Source organism: Nycticebus coucang, chromosome 7, assembly GCF_027406575.1.
Source record: "Nycticebus coucang isolate mNycCou1 chromosome 7, mNycCou1.pri, whole genome shotgun sequence".
Taxonomy (NCBI): Eukaryota; Metazoa; Chordata; class Mammalia; order Primates; family Lorisidae; genus Nycticebus; species Nycticebus coucang.
Genome location: NC_069786.1, coordinates 26,499,631 through 26,524,548, shown reverse-complemented (window position 1 = coordinate 26,524,548; position 24,918 = coordinate 26,499,631). Strand labels below are relative to the sequence as shown.

At 40.2% G+C, this 24,918-nt stretch overlaps 1 protein-coding gene and 1 non-coding gene across 5 annotated transcripts in view; both read right to left on the bottom strand.

Annotated features, from left to right (window-relative positions):
• MGAT5 (alpha-1,6-mannosylglycoprotein 6-beta-N-acetylglucosaminyltransferase) overlaps nt 1-24,918 on the bottom strand; it is a 353,367-nt gene that overhangs the window by 101,522 nt on the left and 226,927 nt on the right. For all 4 annotated transcript variants that reach the window (XM_053596771.1, XM_053596769.1, XM_053596772.1 and 1 more), the window contains 5 exons: nt 16,938-17,009; nt 15,272-15,433; nt 11,721-11,890; nt 8,495-8,629; nt 117-250 (listed from right to left, as the gene is read on the bottom strand). In XM_053596771.1, coding sequence (XP_053452746.1) covers nt 117-250; nt 8,495-8,629; nt 11,721-11,890; nt 15,272-15,433; nt 16,938-17,009 — 673 coding nt within the window. The remainder of the gene's footprint in view (nt 1-116; nt 251-8,494; nt 8,630-11,720; nt 11,891-15,271; nt 15,434-16,937; nt 17,010-24,918) is intronic.
• On the bottom strand, nt 23,130-23,262 carry LOC128591074 (U11 spliceosomal RNA). The gene has a single exon (XR_008381509.1). It is a non-coding gene; the product is annotated as a U11 spliceosomal RNA (small nuclear RNA).

Here is a 24,918-nt window from a genome sequence, read left to right as displayed (position 1 = left end):
CATGTACAGCTAAAGGCCCTGAGAATCATAACCCCAAAATAGATGCCGCCTAATTAATTTTCCCATTGATCACTGATGGCATTCTAGAAAGCAGAGGTTAAGACATGAATACTTACGGAACATGGTATAAAACTGCTGGGGGTTCAGATTCCATTTTCCCCAGGGGGTCTTGTGGCCTTTAGACTGGGCATAATTAGCATGATTGAACTCCGGTTCAGTGCCAAAGGAATCCAGGACTCGGAGCATGCACCTGAAAGAACAAAGCCATGTGTGTAAAAAGACATCCTTGACCCCAAATTCCAAAAAGTAGAAGCTCCATCCCTTGCTTCAGGCACTACTCCAAAAGGACAAATACTTTCAATGGTAGTTTGGGCAAGCACTGAGGGGCTTCAGAATAGCTCGTGTATTAAACAACCCCAGGTGCAACTTTAGAGCCTGGACTGCTTGCCTGATCAAAAGAATCACTAAAATACTAGCACAATAAAAAGTGCCACAAAAATTGGAACTAGGGACTGTCATGTTCATTGCTACACACCCAACACCCAAGCTGGGTCAAGCATATGGTAGGTGCCTAATCAACAGCAGAAGCAGCAAAGAACTATCATCTTTAGAGGTCTTAATACTACTTAGAGCCTATGGCATGCATTACTTCTTTCTGCTATGTTCAATATTCTCACCAATTAACTAGAGCATTTGATGGATTTTAGGTAACAGGCAATGGTGATTTTTCTATATCAGATAGTAATAGAACTTAATTGCTTTCTCCCAGAGCAGTTAGAGAATCTTATATGTACTATGAAAATTTTTAAAGATCATCAATTAAGGTCAGGAGTGGTGGCTCATGCCTGTAATCCTAGCACACTCTGGGAGGCCAAGGAGGGTGGATTGCTTGAGCTCACGAGTTCCAGACCAGAATGAGCAAGAGCGAGACACACAATGCTCAACTATTTTTAGAGATGGGGTCAAGAGCGAGACACCATCTCTAAAAACAGCTGAGCACTGTGGCGGCATCTGTAGTCCCAGCTACTTGGGAGGCTGAGGTTGCTGGGAACTATGATGCCAAAGTACTCGACCAAGGGTGACAAAGCAAGATTCTATCTCAAGAAAAACAAAAAAAATCAAATTATTTTTTAAAGAAGTTCAAAGCAAAGTATATTATCTTTTTTACTTTTTTTAATCAACATAATTTAAGCATGCTGTGGAAGTTTAACTGTAGGTTCAAATATGCCGTGAGATAAAAAAAGTGTTGATAAACACTATCCCAAAGCCTGTGGAAATACAGGTGAAGTTATTTCTTTTGGCTATTCTACCAAAGTCTTAGAACAGAGCAAAAAATCTCTACCAGCTTTTATTTATTTTTTGTATAGCCTATGAGCTAAGAATTATCTTTAACATTCTTAAACAGTAAAAAGGATGTGCAAATTATATGAAACTCAGACTTTCACATTTAAAAATAAAATTTTATTTGAATGTAGCCACATCCTGCTGTTTACCAACTGTCTCTGGCTGTTTTCAAGCTGTAACAGTTCAGTGCAACTGAGACACAGAGCCTGGAATATTTACTGGCTGGTCCTTTGAAGACGAGGCCTGCCAGCCACTGTTTCAGAGTGTACCAAGAACAACCAATCAGAAGAAAGGACTCAAAACCGGAACAAAATTTACTGATTTTACTTACATTTATTTCAACACTGATGCTTAAAACATCAATACAAATTTAACTTGCAGATGGCCAATAAAAACAGCTCTATTTTCTCTTAGGATCTCACTCAATTTTTTCTTTTTCCCTATCAGGAAGTTCTTTAAAACTTTTTTTTTTTTAAACGAGAGTCTCACTCTGTTGCCCTGGCTAGAGTGCACCGCATCATCAGCCTGGCTCACGGCAACCTCAGACTACTGAGCTCAAGCAATCCTCCTGCCTCTCCCTCCCGAGTAGCTAGGACTACAAGTACCTGCCACAATGCCCAGTTAATTTTTCTATTTTTAGTACAGACAGGGTCTGGCTTTTATTGAGGTCGGTCTTGAACTCCTGAGCTCCAGTGATCGTCCCACCTCAGCCTCCCAGAGTGCCTGGTTAACAGGAGTGAGACACCACATCTGGCCTCATTCTTTCAACTTCTATTTTGATTTCAACGTGTGATTCAGGAAAAAGAAAAATCCAGACACCAGACTGGATTTTCCAGGAAGTACACTCATAAACTCTTGTTTTCGTGTGTTTATTTGGCGTGTTAGAGATCGCCATAATTCGTCTGGACAAGAAAGAAGACAAAAGAAGGCAGGAAGGCCACAACCACAAGTGAAACACAAGCTGACTACGGGAAGGACTTTCTCTTTTCTTTTCTTTTTTTTGAGACAGAGTCTCATTTTGTCGCCCTCGGTAGAGTGCTGTAGTGTCACGGCTCACAGCAACCTCCAGGTCTTGGGCTTAAGCGATTCTCTTGCCTCAGCCTCCCGAGTAGCTGGGACTACAGGCGCCCGCCACAACGCCCGGCTATTTTTTGGTTATGGTTTGGCCGGGGCCGGGTTTGAACCCGCCACCCTTGCTATATGGGGTCGGGACCCTACTCAGTGAGCCACAGGCGCCGCCCAGAAAGGACTTTATTGTCTGAGATTCTTGTGTTGCCCTCACAGGACACTGTCATTACCATGGCAATATTTCCAGCAACAGGTCACCAGCCTGGCAGCCAACAGGTGGACAGAAATAGGAGTCCACAGTTCAGGTAGAAGCAACCTAGGTCAATGCTTACTTCCCTTGCTTTCTAAATACTTCAGAATAGTCTTTTCCTCTTCTTAATAAAGCATTTTCATTGCTTAACTTATATTTTGCCCCTTTAAAATAAGATACATCTCAGTGGCCCATTGATATAAGAGATTGTTGGCTCTTTTTTTAGTTGCTTACTTTGACTTCTCTATAGATTCTAGGTATCAAGCTTTTGTCCGATTGATAATATGCAAATATCTTTTCCCATTCTGATGGTTGTCTCTTTGCTTTGGTTTTCTCCTTAGCTGTACAGAAGGTATTTAGTTTAATTAAGTCCCTTTGTTTATTTTTGCTGTTGTTGCAATTGCTATTGGAGTCTTCTTCATAAGTCTTCCCCCAGGCTGATACCTTCAAGTGTTTTCCCCACACTTTCAAGGATTTTTTACTGTTTCATGCCTTATATTTAGATCCGTTATCCATCCTGAATTAACTTTAGTGAATGGAGAAAGGTGAGGGTCCAGTTTCCCTGAGATATCACCTAGCCCAGTGAGAATGGCCGATATCATATAATCTCAAAACTGCAGATGCTGGTGTGGATGTGGAAAGAAGGGAACACTTTTACACTGCTGGTGGGACTGCAAACTAATATACCCTTTCTGGAAGGCAGTATGGAGAATCCTTAAAGAACTCAAACTAGATCTCCCATTTGATCCTGCAATCCCATTACTGGGCATCTACCCAGAAGAAAAAAAATCATTTTATCATAAGGACATTTGCACTAGACTGTTTATCACAGCTCAATTTACAATCGCCAAAATGCAGAAATAGCCTAAATACCCACCAACCCAGGAATGGATTAACAAGCTGTGGTATATGTACACCATGGAATACTATTCAGCCATTAAAAAAATGCATTAAAAAAATGGAGACTTTACCATCCTTTGTGTTAACCTGGAGGTGGAACGTATTTTTTTAGTAAAGCATCACAAAAATGGAGAAGCATGAGTTGAATGTGCTCAATTCTGATAGGAGGACAATTGATGACCTAGTACATGGTGGGGAGTGGGAGAATAGGGGAACAGAGAAAGATAAGGAGGGAGGGGAGTGGGGGATCATAGTGTGTGACACATGCCTTGGAGGTGGGACACAATTATAAGAGGGACTTTACCTAACACATGTAAGTAGTGTAACCTGGTTCTTTGCACCCTTAGTGATTCCCCAACCAAAAAAAAAAAAAGGAAAATAAAATAAAACAAAATTAGATGCAAAAGGAATTGGTTGGAGCAGTCAATTGTTCTCTGGGAAAGCTGGCAGTATTCAGCTGGTAGGGACTGTGGTGGCAGCTCTGCAAGAAGGTTACTGTGAGAGGAGAGGACCAACACTGACTAGTGGGTTAATGGGTCCCAGCTCAGCACCCACCAGAGAACCAGAGCTGGGAGTGAGCAGCACCGCTCTGAGTCAAAGATTACAGCTCTCTGTGGGCACAGCAGGTGGGAACAGGGCACTCTGGCCAGAAGCAGCCATGGCTTGAAGGCTGCTGCTTCTTTCACTTATTTGTAATTGACTCTAACAGTCTAATAATTGACCCTTGGTATCTTCAAGGGATTGGTTCTAGGAACCCCTGGGGATACCAAAACCCATGGATGTTCAAGTCCCTTATATGAAATGGTGATGTGTTTGCCTGTAACTGTTGTGGAGAAAGTTATACTCTACTACTTTTTATTTATACTATTTTTAATTGTTTCTTCTTCAGAGAACGGGTGGTGTTTTCTCCCCATTCCTGAGATACTTTATTTACGATAATGTTCTCCAGGTCCATACAAGTTGCTGTGAAGGACATTCTTTCAATACTTTTTAATGCCTGAGTAGTAATTCAGGGTATGTGTGTGAGAGTGCACACACACCATTTTCTTTATCCACTCATAAATTAATAGGCACTTAGGTTGATTCCATATCTTTGCAATTGTAACTTGTGCTGCGATAAACATTTACTTGTATCTTGTTGAAAATTTTTGCATCTTTGTCCTAAGGGATATTGGTCCGTAGTTTCTTGTTGCGTCCTTTCCTGGTTTGGGTACCAAGATGACACTGGCTTCACGGAATGAGTTAGGGAGAAGTGCCTCCTCCTTGATGTTAGCGAGTAATTTTGGTAGGCTTGGTGCAGTTCTTTGGAGGTCTGGTGAAATTTGGCTGAGAATCTTGGGAGATTTTTCATTACTGCCTCAAACTCACCCTTGTTGTTGGTCTGTTTAGGATTTCTATTTCTTCCTGATTCAGGCTTGGGAAGTTGTGCATTTTTCAGCCTTTATCATTTCCTCTAAGTTTTCAAGTCTGTGCATATAGATTTTCATAGCATTTACGGATGATATTTTATATTTCTATCACATCAGTTGTAATGTTTCCTTTTTCATTTCTGATTGAGCTTGTTTGAGTCCTTTCCTTTATTTCTGATTAATCTAGTTAGTGGTGATGACTATATTTTTAAGCTGGAGTTTCTCTCTTTTTGTTTTTCATTTGAATAATTAAAACAAACTGATAAGTAAAAAGTTGCTGGGTGGGGGCCTAACTGCTGAAAGGGAGGACTTCTGTACAGTGCCTAGATGTAAGGTGGGTAACCCTGGGTTCCTTGTGACAAAGGACTGGAGTGCTTGGGCTGTCTCTCAGAAACTCAAAATTCTACTTCATTTTACTTGATGCTTTGACTTGGGGAATGTTTATTTTCTAGCACATCTAGGTTGGATTTATAAACCAGAGGAAAGAGACTCGTCTTTGACAATGATGTGGGAGGTTTAACATTATAGCTTTCCTTCTCCAGTCACATTCCACATCTGTGTGCTATGGAATTGTGTGTTTGTGCCACTAATATTTATGTCATCTCTTTAATGTCTTCTGTGTCTGGAGTATCAAGAGCAGACTAATGACTTGAAAAGATAATGCCCAGATGCCCAAAGCAGCTGGCCTTCCTACTGCAGCAGCAATGCTAAATGACTCCAGGAACATTCTTTGCTCTCATCCCGTGAAAGGGATGCTCACCAATTCCTCATTAGGCAATATTTCTAATGGTGTTTGACGAACAACATGGCATGTCTCAGACTATTTTCACCTTTCTTGTATGTCTTCAATGTTCAACAAAGACCTCATAGGAAGCAAAACAGGTATGAGTTTTGCAATACTCAGTAGAATACTACTTGCACGGAGGCATTTAAAAAACGTTCAGTTGAATTTCCTCCATCCCCATGTAAACTGGACGGAACTTACAAATATTTTTCTAAGATCAAGAAGTTTCAAAGATTTGCTCCTAAATGATCAGGTGATAACACTACATTCCATTAAATACGTATCATTAACCAAGATGAATATAGAACCCTGACAACTTCTAATTTTTAAAGGGGAAAGAAATTGGCAAGAGAAAAAAATAAAAAAATAAATAAAAAAAAAATAAAAAAAAAGAAATTGGCAAGAAACTTTCCAGAGGATCTCATTGGCCTTTTGATGACATCTTAGCTTCCTTACACTACAGAGACTGCAGGGCTAAGGCCCTTACAGATTTTCTGCCAGCTAATGCCACCAAGGTGGTTGATTTATCAAAGAAAGGCAGATAAACCCCCTCCTGAGATGGTGTCTTTACATCCAACAAGAATTAAATCCTAATCAACAGCAACCATTATAATAACAAAACTGTCCTTTTTAATTGATCTAATCACTACCAATGAGACTATTTTTTCACCCAAATAATCCGTCTTATTAGCAGAGATATGAGTGGAGGGCAGCCTGTACCGCCTAGTTTCTTTTGCACATTTATCAGATGCTTGCCATTCACAAAAGGTCAGGAAACAACAGCTTTATTTGTGTGAAGATTAAGAAAAAACCCAAATAGGAAAAACTGGATGTAAAAGGTAGAATGTGATCCTAGCCCACACCAAGTTTTTAATTTTGCTTTTTTAATATTCATGTACACTAACTAGTACAACGTTTCTGGAAGGAAGTATGGAGAAACCTCAAAGCACTCAACCTAGACCTCCCATTCGATCCTGCAATCCCATTATTGGGCATCTACCCAGAAGGAAAAAAATCCTTTTATCATAAGGACACTTGTACTAGACTGTTTATTGCAGCTCAATTTACCATTGCCAAAATGTGGAAACAGCCTAAATGCCCACCAACCCAGGAATGGATTAACAAGCTGTGGTATATGTATACCATGGAATACTATTCAGCCATTAAAAAAAATGGAGACTTTACATCCTTCGTATTAACCTGGATGGAAGTGGAAGACATTATTCTTAGTAAAGCATCACAAAAATGGAGAAGCATGAATCCTATGTATTCAATCTTGATATGAGGACAATTAATGACAATTAAGGTTATGGGGGGGGGAAGCAGAAAGAGGGATGGAGGGAGGAGGGTGGGGCCTTAGTGTGTGTCACACTTTATGGGGGCAAGACATGATTGCAAGAGGGACTTTACCTAACAATTGCAATCAGTGTAACTGGCTTATTGTACCCTCAATGAATCCCCAACAATAAAAAAAAAAAAAATCTTAAAAAAAAAAATATTCATGTACACTATTAATTTTTTTAAAGGACCTTTAAATTTATTCACTTTAAAAAATTTCTTTTCAAAGTAAACTTTCGAAGACCATAAATAAAAGCCAGTATCAGCTGCAATAAATTCTAGATAACCAACAAAAGCACACAACCCCAGGCGGCGCCTGTGGCTCAGTGAGTAGGGCGCCGGCCCCGTATGCCGAGGGTGGCGGGTTCAAACCCAGCCCCGGCCAAACTGCAACAAAAAAAATAGCTGGGTGCTGTGGCAGGAGCCTGTAGTCCCAGCTGCTAGGGAGGCTGAGGCAAGAGAATCGCTTAAGCCCAGGAGCTGGAGGTTGCTGTGAGCTGTGTGATGCCACGGCACTCTACCGAGGGCCATAAAGTGAGACTCTGTCTCTACAAAAAAAAAAAAAAGCACACAACCCGTCTTAAAAAGTCTTATTAAATTCAAAATAGATGCTTTTGCTTGCTAAAGGTTGAGACTCACAGCTACTCTCAGTGTTGGCAATTCACGTAAGTATTAAAAGGACTGTAGGAAATACAGTAGCATCAAACTAAGCTCTTTCTTGGAAAGGCTGAAAAGAAATCAAAAAGTTAATAAATCTTATTGTATAATTAAACGTTATTTAGTGCCATACTTGAGTACTATGTACAATTATCTTCAAAATTAAATTGCAGTCCCAAATCCACACCCCAGGAAAACACTGGGCCATCCTATTAAATAAATGTAGGCCATCCTAAAAAATTCTGCACAGAACACACACACACTGCAGTCACACTAATCACAGGCTCATCTGAGGTGTAAGACCCCAGCATTCAGACAATGGATTCCCAGATTTCCCTTCCAAGAGTGATGAGAATACTGACGAGGGAAAAGGTAAGAGCAATGAATCATCCTCTCAAACCTACAGACCTCAAGAAATGACACCGTCCATATTTTATCAAAATTGTTATTTGATTAAATGCATGAGACGGTGTAGGCGTGCTGGGAGAGGAATGCTAAGTATTAGGGAAGATAAAAAAGGTGGTCAGACACTCATTTTCTATTCCTAAGAAATCAATGAAAATAATGAATAGCCTAGCAAGCAGAAAATCACGGAGAAGAATCTGAATTTCAATTGGAAATGGCACACTCCATATAGCTCAAAAGATGTTATTTGATAAGCTTTTTCTACCTGCAACCAATCAACTGCAGGGAAACAAAAACAAAGTGCTAAGAACGTAAGAAAGGACAGCACATAGTACTTACTGGTAATGAACCCACGACGGTCCAAGAGTTTTCTTGAATTGAGCAAGTCCTACGATATCAATATAAATGAGCTCAACGATCCTGTCTCCTATAGTTGGGCAGCCAGATCGGTTTCCTACAACCTTCTTCATGATTCTAGAGAAAGGGCCGGAGGGGGGGGAAAGAGAAGAAATCATTTAGGTCAAGGTAATAAACTTGATATCTTTGACAAGCAAACGTACCCCCCTCACACAAACCCTTATTAGAGATGAAAGCATGGCCCTTCCAAATCTGCTATCTGTATCAATTCTTCCCACCCATTAAAGCCAACCAAGGGCCCTGATTCTGACTCTTGCAAAAGCAAATGGTGGCATATAAACACAACCTTTGAAATCAAGAAGTTTTGGGTCTGAGTCCCTCTCCACTCTGTAGCAGCTATGAGACCTTAGACAAATTACTTAAACTTCTCTGAATCGTTCTTTGCACATCCTCCAGCAAAGAAGGATCGGATATGAAGATGATGATACCGACCTCTCAGGGATTCTTCAGGTAGTCAAATGAGCTACTGAATAAAGATGTAATTCAGATGTAATTCTAATGTAGACCAGATACGGAATACAGATATTCCTGCCACTGGGCTTGATCTTATTACCCTCACTGACCTCTTTTTTTCCCTAAATTTCTTTACCTTCTAGCCACTACAGTATTAACTTTTTATACTATCTTGTACTGTTCCCTGATTTTTTATCTTATGTAAAACTTCTCCTAATTCGGCTGTATACAGAGAACTGCCCCCTGGTTCACTCTTCTCCAGTACCTTCTCTCCCATCCACAGATCCATCCAGACACACAAAAGCGTCCTTGCACCCAGTGACAACAGACTTGACCGGCACTAACCATACTCCATTTACTCAGGCCTCAGTCACCACTGATGCTTCTTATCCCAACCCCACTCATACCTCATAATAATACTTTATCAAATTATGAACATCCTACTTCCAAGGACAAGAGTCACGAAAGGTCTCTGCCCTACAGCCCTGTGATGCCACCAAGTCAGCCACCCTGGATTTCTGAAAGATTTAGGTTCTGTCTAACCAATTTATTTCCAAGAGGTGAATACTTTCATCTTTGTAGGCCATATGTCATCCACCCCCTCTATTCCCCTCTGCCATTGTAGAATGAAGGCAGCCTTAGATAATATGTAAACAATGAGCACAGCTACATTCCCATGAAACTTGATTTACAAAAACAGGCCCAGGGCTGAAACCATGGTTTGCTGACCCGTGGTCTGACCTACATTCAGTGATTTCCAAACTTGTCTATACCCTGATATTACTTGGGAGTCATCACAAAATCCTTATGGTTGCATACCTCCTACCCACAAAGGCTGTGAATTACCCAAAACTTTTTAAATAAAGTGAAAAGATGCCCAGATTGTTTTAATGTACAGGCCTATGGGGAGACTGCTTTTCTATTGCCTCCAAAAATTACCTTCTATAATAAAATAAGACACTTCTCACCCCGAGCCCCAGTGTGCAGGAAGACCACCATAACAAGTCTTCACTTAACACTGTCAGGTTCTCAGAAACTGGGACTCTAAGAAAAATGACATACAGTCAGCCCTTGAGGAACATCATCTCCTGCAACATGTTTCATTACAATTTTGATGGAAAAAAAATCAGTTTCATCCTATGTCGCTTCACTTAATGTCCCAGTTTCTAAGAACCTACCAATGACCTGAAGAGAGGGCTGACTGAACAGACCTTCTTTCACCAACCGAGTCTCTGCCAGATAAATCCCCTCTGTGCCTTTTCTGACCTCCCCAGCCAAGCCCTGGCACTTCCCTTTGCTCACCTACCCACTCATTCCTTCCCTTGTTCATTCAATAGTTACATGAGTACCCACTAGGTACTGGGCATACCTAAGTGCTAAATTCCCAGTGGTGAACTATTTCGTGTTTCTGCAATCCCTGTGCTTATATTCTAGCATCTATACCTCAATCAGCACGCACAGAAGTATAATTAGCATAATTATTGTAATATTAGTTGTAACACTGGTCACTTCAGTATATCCCACAACAAAACACAGCCCACAAGAAAGCACCGAGTGACTGCTGAGCGTGGACATGGCTCATGTAGCCACTTTAGAGGTCACATGTCCAGTGTGTTTTAAAGCTAGCAGGAGGCAGGTAACAGGAGGCAGCCTGTGAAAGGGACAGATGTGGTGACAAAGGGTTCAGAAGACCTCAGGTTCATCTAGCTCAGAAAAAAGTAGTGTAGTAAGTACCACGGTAAAGGACACAGGTTTAAGTTCAGATGGAGACAGGTCTAAATCCTGGCTCTCCTACATGCTACCCCTGCAACCCTGAGCAACTTATTTTTGGTTGGAACCTCAGTTTCCTCATTTTAAAATGAGGAGAGCAATAGCACCTACTTCCATGTGCTAAGGACTAAGTAAAACATGTAAGAGCTTTACTTAGTATCCTAAAACTTGGACCTCTCTGGGTGTCAATGTCTCAGACGATCAAGTCGGAGCAGGGTAGAACATATGTCAACACCTTTCCCATTCTAGAATGTTCCTTCAAGCTATTTCTTCTGGACAAAATTGGCACATTGCAACACCACAACTTGACCGTTGGATATAAAGTCTCTATGGGCAGTTATCCAAAAAGAGCGAAGGGGATTTAGATTAGCCAGCTGTGCCAATCAAAAAGGGATTAAGAGAGCTAGAGCTAGAAGCAAATTTCAGTGAAAGAGAAAACCCAGGTAGAGTTAACAGACTCAGAGTTGAAAGTTGGCTAATTGTAAAAAGGATTGGGTTAGGCTTTCAGGAAACTCATTCTATCCAAATTAAATTATAAACAGGAACCTGCTGCTCTGTTTTAAGATTTGGAGAGCTTGATGTTGAGGGTATGGTATGAATTTCAGCAAGACAGGGAATTAGGAAAGTCAATAATGTTTTGTGCTGCAGATGTTGGAAGCACCTGTAATACAAAGAATAAGCTCCTTAGTTTGAATTTTCTGGCATTCATTTACGAAGCCTCTGGAGCCTGCAGCTACAATGAAAACATATTATCCTTTTCACAGTGTATGTATTTAGCTCCTGAAAATAATCTTCTTATCTCCTGTTTAGTGAATTATCACTTTCATTTTCCTCCACAAAAAATCACACACTAATAGGGGGCTTTAAGAGTTTACAATTTCTTTTTTTGTATTCTGATTTTAAAATTGAAAAGTAATCTCCTTACTCCTTGAGCTCAGCCAGTGAAGCTGAAATCCTAATGTCATGGCCCAGTAAGTACAGAGATGTAATTAAATCACTCCACTGAACCAATTCACCAAGAGGGCCACCGCTGAAAGCTGTCTCTGCGATCTTAAATCCAGATTCCTTGGTCAGGAGTCCTAGGTGAACGAGGACCTAGAAAACAAAGCACAGACATATGCTGATCCACAGCAAATTGAGTACAAACGCCGTAGTAACATACTAGGAGGGAATCAACCAACCCCGGAGCCAGGCTTACATATCTAACAAAATCTCAACGTGGGGATGCCATTTTTCTAGAAGACAGAAAAAAAGAAGAGAATCTTTCATTGTTGTATTAGAGAAATGAAATCACTATGGTCCTTGGTCTGCTATGAGCATGAGCTATGGATAATCCTACTTCTAAAAAGCAGAGTTTATTTGTAAAATCAGAATTTTAAAAACATAAGCCAGACCAATTAAAAAAAAAAAAAGTCTTTTAACCATACTAGGTTTTTATCCACAGCTGGAGTGTTCTTAACCCTTTCCCATGGAATATTTTGAACATATAGAAATACAAACATGACAACATAGTCAATGCCACTGTATACATCACGTAGCTTCTACAATTAATCCATAAAAAAATCTCATTTAATCTATGCCTCTCATTGTCTCCCAATCCCTCTAGATTAGTGGTTCTCACCTTCCTAATACTGTGGCCCTTTAATACAGTTCCTGTGGGTCGCGACCACAGGTTGAGAACCACTGCTCTGGATTAACTTGAAGCAAATTCTGGATGACATACCTTTTCATTTATAAATATTTCAGTATGTTTCACTAAAAGAAACAAACCTTTAAAAACTGTAAGCCTAACATCATTATTATCCCTAAGATAATAATTCCTTAGTGTTATCTTACATCCGGTTAGTATGTACCCTTCCTCACCTGTCCTTTTTTTTTTTTTTTTTAAGTGCAGTAGTGTGATTAAAGGATCAGCAGGCATATGTTATCATCACTTCCTATATGTACTGGCCTCTTTGGACCTATGTAGATCGCCATCGGCCTATTTTGGGGGGAAGGTATACTATAATTCATTTATGAAAAAAATAAGATTTTATTTCCAATGGAGTCTTTGACACTCTTGATTTCGCTGATTACAATCCCAAGGTATTTTATAACAGACTCGTCTGTCCCTTCATTATGGCACATTAGTGATCAGCTCTACAGACAGGATCAAATTCAGATTTGATTCTTTTTTCTTTTTAGCAGTACTATTGGGTGGGGTTATGTACCTTCTATGGGTGAGAACAGTGTCCAGGCGTCTCTGTCCTAGGATGTTAGCAACCACTGACGATCCCTAACTGCAACCATTAATCCATTAATGGTAGAATTAGATCATTCATTTATCAGCTGGAATGCATCTATAAAGAGAAACTACACCTCATCAATTATTGAGTCACCCTAAGGTGACCCTAAGGTTTGCACAGAAGGAGGCTGGTAAACAGTTGATTCTTTCTCTTTATTTACCAGTTTTCAGAGTAATAAATTTGTTCTTTAGCATATTCTAATGATGATCCATGAGGTTCTTTTTTCAAGTATATCATTATAAAATCATGGATGTAAGCATATTTTTTGTGTTGCAATAAATTTTGGCTCTTACCCTTACTGATTATCAAATTGTCCCACCCTGGCCAGCTTCTTTGGACACAATCCTAGTGGTTGTGGATGACTTCTCTGTCCATGGGTAAATGCTTTGGAAAAGATGTGATATTCTAGGCTCCGCATGGACACCTTCTGTCCCAGACCTTCATAAAGGCATTTTTCCAAGAATGTCTTATACCACCTAGTGGAAATTTCATTAGAGAACAAAGTCGGGGGCTTAAGGGATTACAGCTTATCACTATCTACAGGCCTGTCCAATGGCCCTAGCTAGGGAATTTATTTTTCCTCGCAGATAAAACAAATCATGAGTTCATACTGGTACTTCTAACTCTAGCTCGGGATTGTAGTATTTTTACGTAACACTACCAATCTTACACTTGTCAGTCCCTCTCTTCCACGCTGCTCTTCTCAAAGACACTAACATAAGAACTTATTTCTTTTACCACCACATACGACATGATTAATCATTGTTTTAAGATTTTTTTATAGTTCTTTGTGTCCTTGGTGATATTCCATCAGAAAGTTCAACTTACTATGTTGCAAAATCACTCAGAATAGTTCTTTTCTGTGTGCTTGTCGTGGAAACTAGATGGATATGTAGTCAGATTGTGGTAATTTCCTCCTGACTTTTAAGTGTGGCTTTTTTCCTAATTAAATTTTGTTTAACACTTCTGTAAAATGATTTCAGTGTTAAACCTACAATGTCAGATATATTCAGGGAAGTCTAGTTTCTATACCTGTTGCCTCCATGATAATACTTTCTCCAATGTAACCTTATTTTTTCTTATTGTGGCAAAACATACCTAATGTAAAATAGCACTGTAACATGTAGAGTTCAGTGGCACTAAACCTTCAGATTGTACAATCATCGCCATCTATCCCCTTTTATCTTTATGGTGTATCTTCCCATTTGTAATATGAAGCACATATATGTTTTAAGTATCTATGTACAGATGTATCTACCTGTAGATACAAGTAAGTTATAAATTCCCTCTTTTAAAAAAATAATGTACACTGTGTTGCAGCTAACATTTTTTATACCTTTCAATATATTCTGAAACTCTATAGGATTATGTAGACATTTTTCTTTCTTTTTATAACCCACCTGCAGCATCTTGCCACATGCTCTTCCACAGACTACTATTTGGTGCCAAATGTTTGATCTTGTGTTACAATCTCAAGGGATCTAAGCAAAAATGACTTATCAAACTGTGAGTTAGTCTTTTAAGTGTATTTATATTTTCTTTTTCAAATATATCAAATTCATTTGATTAGGAATACCAAGCTCATGTTTAAGTTCTTTTTAGATACAGGAAATTGGAACAGTTATTCTAAAGCTGTGCCATCTAATCTATAGTAAATAGGGTATAAGATCTTCTAAGCCTAGGAATATCCTAGGTATTTTCCAAGCATCCCTTTATAAACTTGAAATGAACTGTCTCAAATTTAATAATATGTCCTAAAATATAAGTAGAAACACCAAATAACAGAGCACTAATGATATTCACTAGTTACCCAGACCCTAAATTTGACAAATGTCAAAAATATAAAATTGTCACTGTGATGTAACAGGAGGCTCTCAAAGGCTGGATTTGGGTTTAAAAAAAAAATGTTGGCAAGTTTCCCCATAACCTGAGATAGTCAGTTCAAAGAAAAAAAGCTCACTGGTAGATATTCTGGTTGGCTTCACCCAAGAAACTTATGCCAGTTCTTGCTAAGTAAAAGCATCGTAATTGGGGAAGGAAAACCCAAAAACAGCTGTACAAGAGACTGAGCAGATTCACCCCGAGGGAATATCATTCCAGACATGACATTTCTCTTAGTCTTGTTTCCAAGCAATATCAAATTTTAAAAGAAAACTGGCATCCAACTGAACTGAATTAATAAGAAACTCACTTTCTTCCGCTTTCTCTTTTCAAGATTCTGCTTTTCTGCCAGGGACTTGATTGCTTGGATCCACGCATCAGCCATTCGCCGGATCCGCAGTCTCATCCACCGGAATTCTTCGTGCTTTTTCATCGTACTGTAGAGAATATTAAAATCCGTTCGAATTTCCGCCTAGTAACAGAAATTTAATAAAATGAATAGAAGATAAAAAGTCAGAGAGCATAATGGCTTTCAGGATGTGACATTTGAAAACTTGAAAGGGACAGTCAATTAAATTGAGGGCTTCAAAAGTGGGTCTCATCTGCGGCACCGCTTTGACTTAAGGTCTCGGGATGGCAAATTGAAGCAAAGACCTCAGACGGCTGACATCATTAAAAAATTAGAAACTGAGAAAAGTGGCAGAGTCATTGCAAAAAGCCCTAAGCTATGTTAAAATGCAGTTTGTACAATGAGAATGCTTAATGTACCTTGAAATTCTCTGCACCCAAATTTATTGCGCCATTCGGATCTACTGCAGAACAGCAGGCTCCTGGGAGAACCACAGTCATTTCTTAACAGGCTACTCGCCATTGTGTAGGTTGCCAAAGAGCCTCTTTTTGTTCACAGAATAGAGAAATACATGCTCATCTTTTAGTTTCGTCCCAGTTCAAAACAAAAAAATCATTATTTTTTAAGAAATTTCAAAGCCAAGAATACAATTTTTCTACCATAACTGAATACAATTTAAAATTCAGACCAGAATAATTTAAAAGCCAGGAAGAATATATTTCCTGTATCATAGAGCTGGATACAACCAGTGATTGGAATAACAGAGAAACATAATAATAACCAGTATTTATTTCACAGAACATCTCTAACAAGCTGAAACCATCTTTCACCAGTCACCATAGCTCCTTCTAAACACCTATTTCCCTTTCTGGGTTCAATTTTCCAAGATTCCTGGGTTTTATAGTCGGGGACAGCAAATGGTAGCCCTTGGCCAATCCTCCTCACCCACGCCCCTTCATTTACATGCCACCTATGACCTCTATGGTGACACAATTGAATCCTTTCAATAGAGGCCATAGAGCCTGCAAAGATGAAAATACTTACTGTTTGGTCTCTTACTGAAAAAGTTTGATGAACCCTGGTCTGAAGAATAAAAACTTAAGCCTTTCCAATCTCATCTTCCACCCAATCATCTCACGCCCATGGCCGCAGCTGACTGAACCATGCACGCTTTCTTTCCTCAAACCACCAAGCTTTCATTTTCCCAAGGTTACTTTGACCTTGTTTAAACTCATTTATTTTAAATTCAATTCCAAAGCAATCTTCTCTATGCAATCCACCCTGACCCCTGCCAGCTGAGATTGCCTCTTCTTCATTAATTCCCAGGGCCTTTGTGAGGGGCCTGGTTATTTACAACCCTCACCCTCACCAGCTCTTTCCCAGCCTCCACATCTCACACCAGATCTTATTCCTATCATTCTGGTTAGAAACTCTCAGAGAATTGCTTGATAAATGTGATAACTGGCTGACTGACTTGATCACCTAAACTTCCATAGGACAAGTGACAAATTCTTTAGTTTATTACTGTTGCAGAGGACAGCTGGCATTTCTGGAAGATGCCACGTATATGACTTGGCATCTGACTTAAATGTGCAAATTTAGGAAGAGTTTTCCAAAAATCACTTACCAATGAATTATGATCAGCTTCTTCGTAGGGATTTTTTGCTCTCCAAGGTAAATGAGGACACCAGTTTTCAACCTGAAAAACATAAATCAGTGATGTTAAGTATGCTGATTCATCTATAAATTAATTTATGTACGTACAAAGCACCGAGAACAGTTCCTGGCATACAACAAGCACTGTATTAATGCAGGTTTTTATTACTAGTGAAATTTTCCTGCTTTGAGCCGGCAATCCAGACATGAGAGCCCTCTCAGATGAAATAGCCAGCGAAAGTCAGAAGGAACACATGATCATACTTCTGTCCTTCCAAGTACTTTTCAGGGATTAATTCCTTAATCATTTAACCCTCACCCCTCTACCCCAGAGGGAAAGGTAAGCTGATGGCAGAAAGGTAAAAGACTTGAACACTGCCACTGGGGAATGAGAAATAAAGGTATCTCAGTGACTATTTAGCAAATGGACAGGAATGATTCGGTAACCTCTATGGCATATCTGGAAAGGAAATGGATGGCATTTGAGCCACAGAGCACAGTCCTTTACCCCAGAATTAGGAATAACTTAGTGATCATTTTAGGCTACTTGGTCAAGACTTCCCTCATTTTCTGACTATTCACATCATGCTATCTCAGTAAATAAGGTAATAAAACCTATTGGAGAAAGATGAAAGGAAAAGGAAAAAAAAAATCCCTTGGTGATCTTATGAGCACAATTCTGGAAGATGGATTGTTCCGTCAAAGCACGAGGGTTTAGTGGAGAGGGAAAGAGAAGGGAAAAAAAGAGCTAGATTTTCCAGAAATTATTTCAACAAAGGTTACTAAAGACTGCTAGACAAACTAATCATTTCTACTAAAGAAAAAAATGAAAAATATATTACGTAATACTGATGTCTGGTCTCTGTCAAACTAGGTATAAAATTTGAAGAAAAAAACATTACCCATTTATTAATATATGTATATAATGAGATTACTAATGATGACTACTAAACAGGCACTAAAAATAATTTATGAGCAGGTGGATCTATAAAATTTAACAGAGCAGGAGGGTGGGGGCATCCTTGGAGGGGTCACTGAGATGGCAGGGCTGTGTGTGGGACCACAAACAGCCTCATGGATCAGCCATCAGAGAAGACGATTTGCCCTCTAGGTCTGGGTGAGTTTTCAAAGGACTATGTCAGCTTCACTAATCTAGACATTACTCATAATGCAAGGTCATTTTTGCTATGACCAAAAATAATTGGTCTAATTTGCATAAAGCCATCTACCACTGTAAAGTACCCCAAAGCAGCAAGCAGAGGGCAGCAAAGCTTGGGAAGGGCAAAGTTCTTAGATAAAGTCTACTAGTCTCTCTTCTTGTGGAGTAAAATTAGACTTCACCATATTTGTGAATGATTTCAGAGACTCAAAAGGACTCCCCATAAGGAAAGCTGGAATGATTTTTCCTCATTAAAAAAAGAAAATGTCAACTTGCCTTGGTGGCCCATGGCCTGATTACTAGGACCTTACAGCAACATAACCATGAAAGGCAATTTTTGGAGCTACACAAATGAGAAAAATGAGGGAAAACAGCAGGAAAAAGAGCCTCCAAGTGGATGAAACTTCTGCTGATCTCAGCAATATTAAGCCCATCTGTGCCTGTATTCTTAGGCCAGACTGAATGACTTTGGGCCAGTTGAATTTGTGTGAATGGACTCAACAAAACACACTTATAAAGCATATTTATAAGATGGAAGCTTCAAATGGATTGCAGGCTTGATCATGAGACCTTTAATCCCATCCAACATCCCCCAAAAGGATGAGGATGGGCAAACAGGGCAAGAATTGAAACATACCACACACTATGTAATAACCAAATTTACATGGTCACCCATCAGGATGAAAAATTTCCCTGTGCGTGGCATGAGGAGGAACGATGTAAGAAGAAGAAAACCAATGAAAAGGGCTTGGCGCCTACAGCACAGTGATTACAGTGCAAGCCACAGGCACTCAGGGTGGCAGGCTCTAACCTGGCCCGGATCAGCAAAACAACAATGACAACTGCAACAACAAAAATAAATAGCCGGGCATTGTAGTGGGCGCCTGAAGTCCCAGCTACTTGGGAGACCAAGGCAAGAGAATCACTTAAGCCCAAGAGTTTGAGGTTGCTGTGAGCTGTGATGCCTTGGCAGTATACTGAGGGCAACATAGTAACACTCTGTCTCAAAAAAAAAGAAAAGAAAAAATCAACTAAAAGGAGAGAGTTTAGTGACACCACATAGTGATAAAGGAAGAGTTCATTCCCTCCTCATGTCTCTGTCACATGAAGCGTCTTCTGAGATTCACTCTGATGAGAACATAGTCTTAACATGATTTTCTACAATATGACTTCCCTACAGAATCCTCAAGAATGTAATTCCTTTGGAAACTGATAATTTATTTAAATCAGTGGCTACTGCTTTGCAAGACTGTGAGGGCATCCCCACCAGTATGGAAAAAGGAGTCAGTCCAATTTAGCTTTTCATGAGGAATTTCACCTTTCAACATGCACTCATAATGGTGGGAAAATCAATCATGAACATCTTAACACAGAACAGGAGGTGGGTTTTTTTTATATATGGAGTGATAGGATAACTGGTTAACAGGATGATTAAATTATACATAAACCAATTACTCCACGGGGAGAGGAGAAAAACAAAACAAAGCATTTCTTTCTTTCTAGACCTCAGAGGATTCTCAGGACTGGAAGAAAGCCAGCACTGGCAATGACTCCAAGTACTGAAACAAACAGCTCTCAGATGAGCAACATCTTCCTAAATAGGAGCACCATTAATAACGTTTGGGGGAAAATCTTGCTCCAGGCTAATAACTCAACCTCCTAATCCCTAAATTTTGTTTTCTGTTTGATCTGTCTGGGGCCCTTTAACAAGCTTAACCCACCAGTGCAGCATCCTCCCAATAAAGCCAGACCCCCAGGAGAGCCCACCACGGCCTAGCCCTGGAAACAGCTGTTTCAAATTACTCAGACAGCTCTCCCTCCACTCTCAGAATCCTAGTGTCCCCACACCTGCCTGTGACCTCCTTTTACCCACTGCCTTGGGCACACTCTCCCAACTGTGGTTCCTGGTGCTTTCACCTTGGAATGGGATTTTGTATTTGTCCTTGGTTCAGGGACTCACTAGACCAGTGGTTCTCAACCTTTCTAATGCTGCGACCCTTTAATACAGTTCCTCATGTTGTGGTGACTCCCACCCATAACATTATTTTCATTGCTACTTCATAACTGTAATTTTGCTACTGTTATGAACTGTAATGTAAATATCTGATATGCAGGATGTATTTAGGCGACCCTGGTGAAGGTGTCGTTCGACCCCCAAAAGGGTCATGACCTACAGGTTGAGAAACACTGCACCAGACCCTCCGCCCACTGTCTACCCCCACTTTTGCCCAATTCTTACAGCCTGGCCAAGCCCTGCATCCAGCCTTCTGCCAGGGAAGGAATTATATATTCTTGAAAGTAGCCTATAACTCATCATAGTCAAAGAATTGAAAACCAACCGTCTGAGCTCATGGCAACAGGCCTATAACAATCGATCCAAGAGCAGAACCATTACTCTAATAACCTTCAATTTAAAGGCAAAACTCCTTCAACATGAACTAATCTCTTTAGTGTGCTAGCATCAGGCCACAGAATGAAGAGGCAGAAAAACAGACCAGCTAGGCTAGAACTTCGGGGCATCAATGGCTCTTTATTTCCACGTAAAAGGCTTTTATGCATTTGTATCTCCTTGTTCAATTTTCATGAAGAAGCATGAAATATAACTATTTGGTTTTGATGTCCCTCATGATTAAAATTTCTTTGAACTATACAGGTTTTGTAGGTTAATCATAAACATTGTCAACGAAAGCATTCTCTGAGTCCCTGAGAGTATGTCAGACTTATTTTAAGGTCCATAGGATAGACGATTAAGCATAAATCAGGAAAAGAAATTACTGGCAGATACATATACAGCTCAAGTTGGGGTTTCAAGGAGGAAAGAGCAAGTAATAAAATTATTGCAAAAACTAGGAAGAGATTCAGTTAATAAAACTAGGAAGAGATTCAGGTATAACATAGCAAAACTCCATGGTCATGTTCTGTTCATTTAAAAGAACAATGATTATTCTACTCTGGCTTCTTCCGTGATTATTGTCAAGTGTTTTGTTCTAGTGAATCACTGACAAGGATTTCATGCTGTATTCACGGTAAGTGCAATAAAAAATTAAATGGGAAACTAGCACCAATGTGAGGTTATCTTGGGATGATGGCACTATGGATGCTTTTTTTTTTGCTAATCTGCATATTATAATTCTTTTGTGATGAACATTAAGAGAATTTTTTAAAGGCGTTACATTATATGTATAAGCATACACCATTTACTGAAGGCTTATAACATGTAAGATTTTCTTCTTAATAAAAAGATTATGTCATAGCACTTAATCCCCCTGGGCATTAACATGGGCAGTGCACTATCAACAGGTTAGCATGGTATGAAATCAAGGCTTAGTGGGCACTTGCTTACATAATCACTCTCATGAGTGGTGGGGGTGGGTGACAACTGAGATCTGTTGTTTCCCTTTACCAGGAAATGTTATAGCCAGCTTAAGGCCAAGTTTCGTGAGGGACAAGAGAGCTGTTTGGTAGGGAAAGAGGCCTGGATCTGGGATCAGCCAAAATGGATTCCATGCCCATACTGATAACTAGGCATATTATCAGTATGTTCAACCACTTGGCTTTCAAGTTTCCTCATCTATAAAATGAGAGGGTTAGATTGGGTGACCCTCTTAATCCATTAACCTGTAAGATTTGAAAGGGAGAATTTGATGTCATCCCATTAGGCTATTTTGGTGATTCATCAAATGACTGTAGTGAGTATATACCCATTCATCCAACACACAGGATTCTCAAGTGTGCACGCATATTTATTAGACTGATGAAATCTCAAATGAAGATACTTACATGTCACCCCCTGTCTACTTTACCTTCTAATGTTTCAACAGAAAATGCAAATGGTAATGGCTGTCTACCCTATGTTGGCCCAACCGCTTACTTGAATGGTTGCATATGAGGACTGAGTGGGGAAGATGATGGATAAAAACAAAGGCTGCAGCATTACTGGGCGTAAGCCTTTTGCACACATTATCTCGTTTGGTCTCCCAATCATCTTTTGGGAAAGGCTGATGATCACACCAAATGAAGACACTGAGGCACAGACTGGCCACAGCTAAGAACTAAAACATTGTCTGTCCTGCCCCACAGCCCAGGGTGCAGGGTGGGGGGCTAGCTTGAAACTTATACACCAAACTTTTGGTTCCTGGAGTTCCATAAGCTTAGCCTATTCTTCAATATTTGAGTATTATTGCTTAAATCTTTTATGTAAAATCCTTTAAAATGATTTATTATGCTCCTACCGGGAAGCAATACCATAAGGTTAATAAAAATAACAATTCCTGGCTTCCAATTCTTTTTTTTTTTTTTTGTAGAGACAGAGTCTCACTTTATGGCCCTCGGTAGAGTGCTGTGGCCTCACACAGCTCACAGCAACCTCCAACTCCTGGGCTTAGGCGATTCTCCTGCCTCAGCCTCCCGAGTAGCTGGGACTACAGGCGCCCGCCACAACGCCCAGCTATTTTTTGGTTGCAGTTCAGCCAGGGCCGGGTTTGAACCCGCCACCCTCGGTATATGGGGCCGGCGCCTTACCGACTGAGCCACAGGCGCCGCCCCTGGCTTCCAATTCTTGCCCCTACCATTTGTTCTGCATAGCAAGAGTAATCATTTTAAAGCCTTAATTAAATCACATTCGACACATACTCAAACCCTGTAATGGCTTCTCACTGTACTCAGATTAAAACATAGAATTAGTACTAAAATTCTACACACTCTAACCTTAACCCTCACATTGTTTGCCTTACTCACTCAGATCCATGTAAATGAACCTCCTTGTAAGTCTAAAAACATGCCAATAAATTAGCTGGGCATTGTGGCAGGTGCCGATAGTCCCAGCTATTTGGAAGCTTGAGGCAGGAGCATCTCTTGAACCCCCAAGTCTGAGGCTGCTACGAGCTAGGCTGATGCCACTGCACCCTAGCCTAGGAGACAGAGTGAGAACTTGTCTTTAAAAAATAAATGAATACATAAATTGATAAATAAATTTAGAACTATATTTGCTTTTTTTTTTTTTTTCCGGGTGCTGGGAGCAACGTTCACCAGCTACCCAGTACCAAAAAATTATGCTTCTGAAATATCTTGATGTTGATTCCGCACGAAGAGCAGTTGAGTTGCCCCACGTGTGCCACTCATGACAGGAGCCCTTTTAATCTATTTGCTTTTAATAAAAGAAAAAAACGCTAAGCTCATTCTTACATCAGGAGGGTTGCCAGATTTAGATAAAAAAGAAAAAGGATGACCGGCTAAATTTTAACCTCAGATACACAATTTTCTTTTTGTTATTAATCTGATACAGTGTTTGTCACATACTTATTAAAAAAATTCATTGTTGGGTGGCGCCTGTGGCTCAAAGGAGTAGGGCACCAGCCCCATATACGGGAGGTGGTGGGTTCAAACCCAGCCCCGGCCAAAAACTGCAGAATAAATAAATAAATAAATAAAAATAAATAAAAAATTCATTGTTTACTTGAAATTCAGATTTCCTGGGCTGTCCTGCCCATTCCCTAGTAATTCTGCCTCAGACAGCTGCATCTGCTCCTTTCCACCTAAAACTCTTCCCTCCAGTGAGTCCTCTGCCTCCATCCTCTACTTCATCCACACTGACCTTAACTCTTCCTCAGACCAGTCACCACTCAGGGCAATTACTTTATGCACTGACTTTCTGTATATCATTTGGTGTCCCCGCTGAATATAAGCAACCTGTCTGTATGGTTCCTTGCTTGATCTCCAGCCCTCAGAACAGTGTCCAGTACATAGTAAATATTTGGTCAACATTTGCTGAGTAGTGGATGAAAAACCAAACACATGATTTGAGCACTAAAGATACTCATGATAACGATACCTTTTGGCTTATGTGGTGCTATCCTATTTTCATTTTATTAGAACCTTTCAACAATATTTGGAGATATGAAAGCAGGCTTTACGTTGGCCTCAGTGAGGAAAAAAAAACAGATGAAAACTCAGAGGAAAGCTCAAAGCCACACAGGCAAGTGGTGGGATCCAGAGAGGTAGTCCGGCTGTACGTGCTTCCGACAACACGGCCCTGCTGCCCCTACCAAGGCAGACTGGAGCGACGGGAACACCAAGTATGAAACTGACTTGTGCACGGGAGAGCTAGGGCTGCAGTGAGCCACAAGTCTGCTTAGGACATCAGGGAAGGGAAGAACTCAAGGAGGTGCTGCAGTAAGTTTTCAACGCTCCACAAAACTAATGATGATACAGTTTCAGAAATCCATCCACAATTGCCGTAGGACAGCGGTTCTCAACCTGTGGGTCGCGACCCCTTTGTAACAATGAATATATATCGTGGTGTTAGGGAAGTTGAGAACGACTGCTATAGGAAGAGAAAAGTTAATTTCCCCTTCCATGTCAGAGGCCGCAATCAAATTCCTGTAGGGTCAACCACATAGATAATGAACAGAGATGCTTCTTACACCAACTCTCACTGCACACTTCTTCTGCACACTGGGAAAAATGGTTCTGTTCACCCGCATCTACACCCAGGGCACGTTGACAGCTAAAGCCACCCAATTTTAGGACACAATCACATCCCAAAGATCAAGAATGTAACTCTTGAGTTTAATGTGCAATTTTGCCTGAAGATAGCTCCAGGCAAACAATTGTGAGTGAAAATGAGCATAAAAGATGTGCACAAAAGCTACTCCTAATATAACTGGCTCATTCCATTCTAATACGTGGTTGGCTGATCTGATCCCTTATACTCTTAATAGAAACGATATTAGAGAGCTTTACAATAGTCCCCCCTTATCCGTGGCTTTGCTTTCTGCAGTTTCAGTTATCTTGC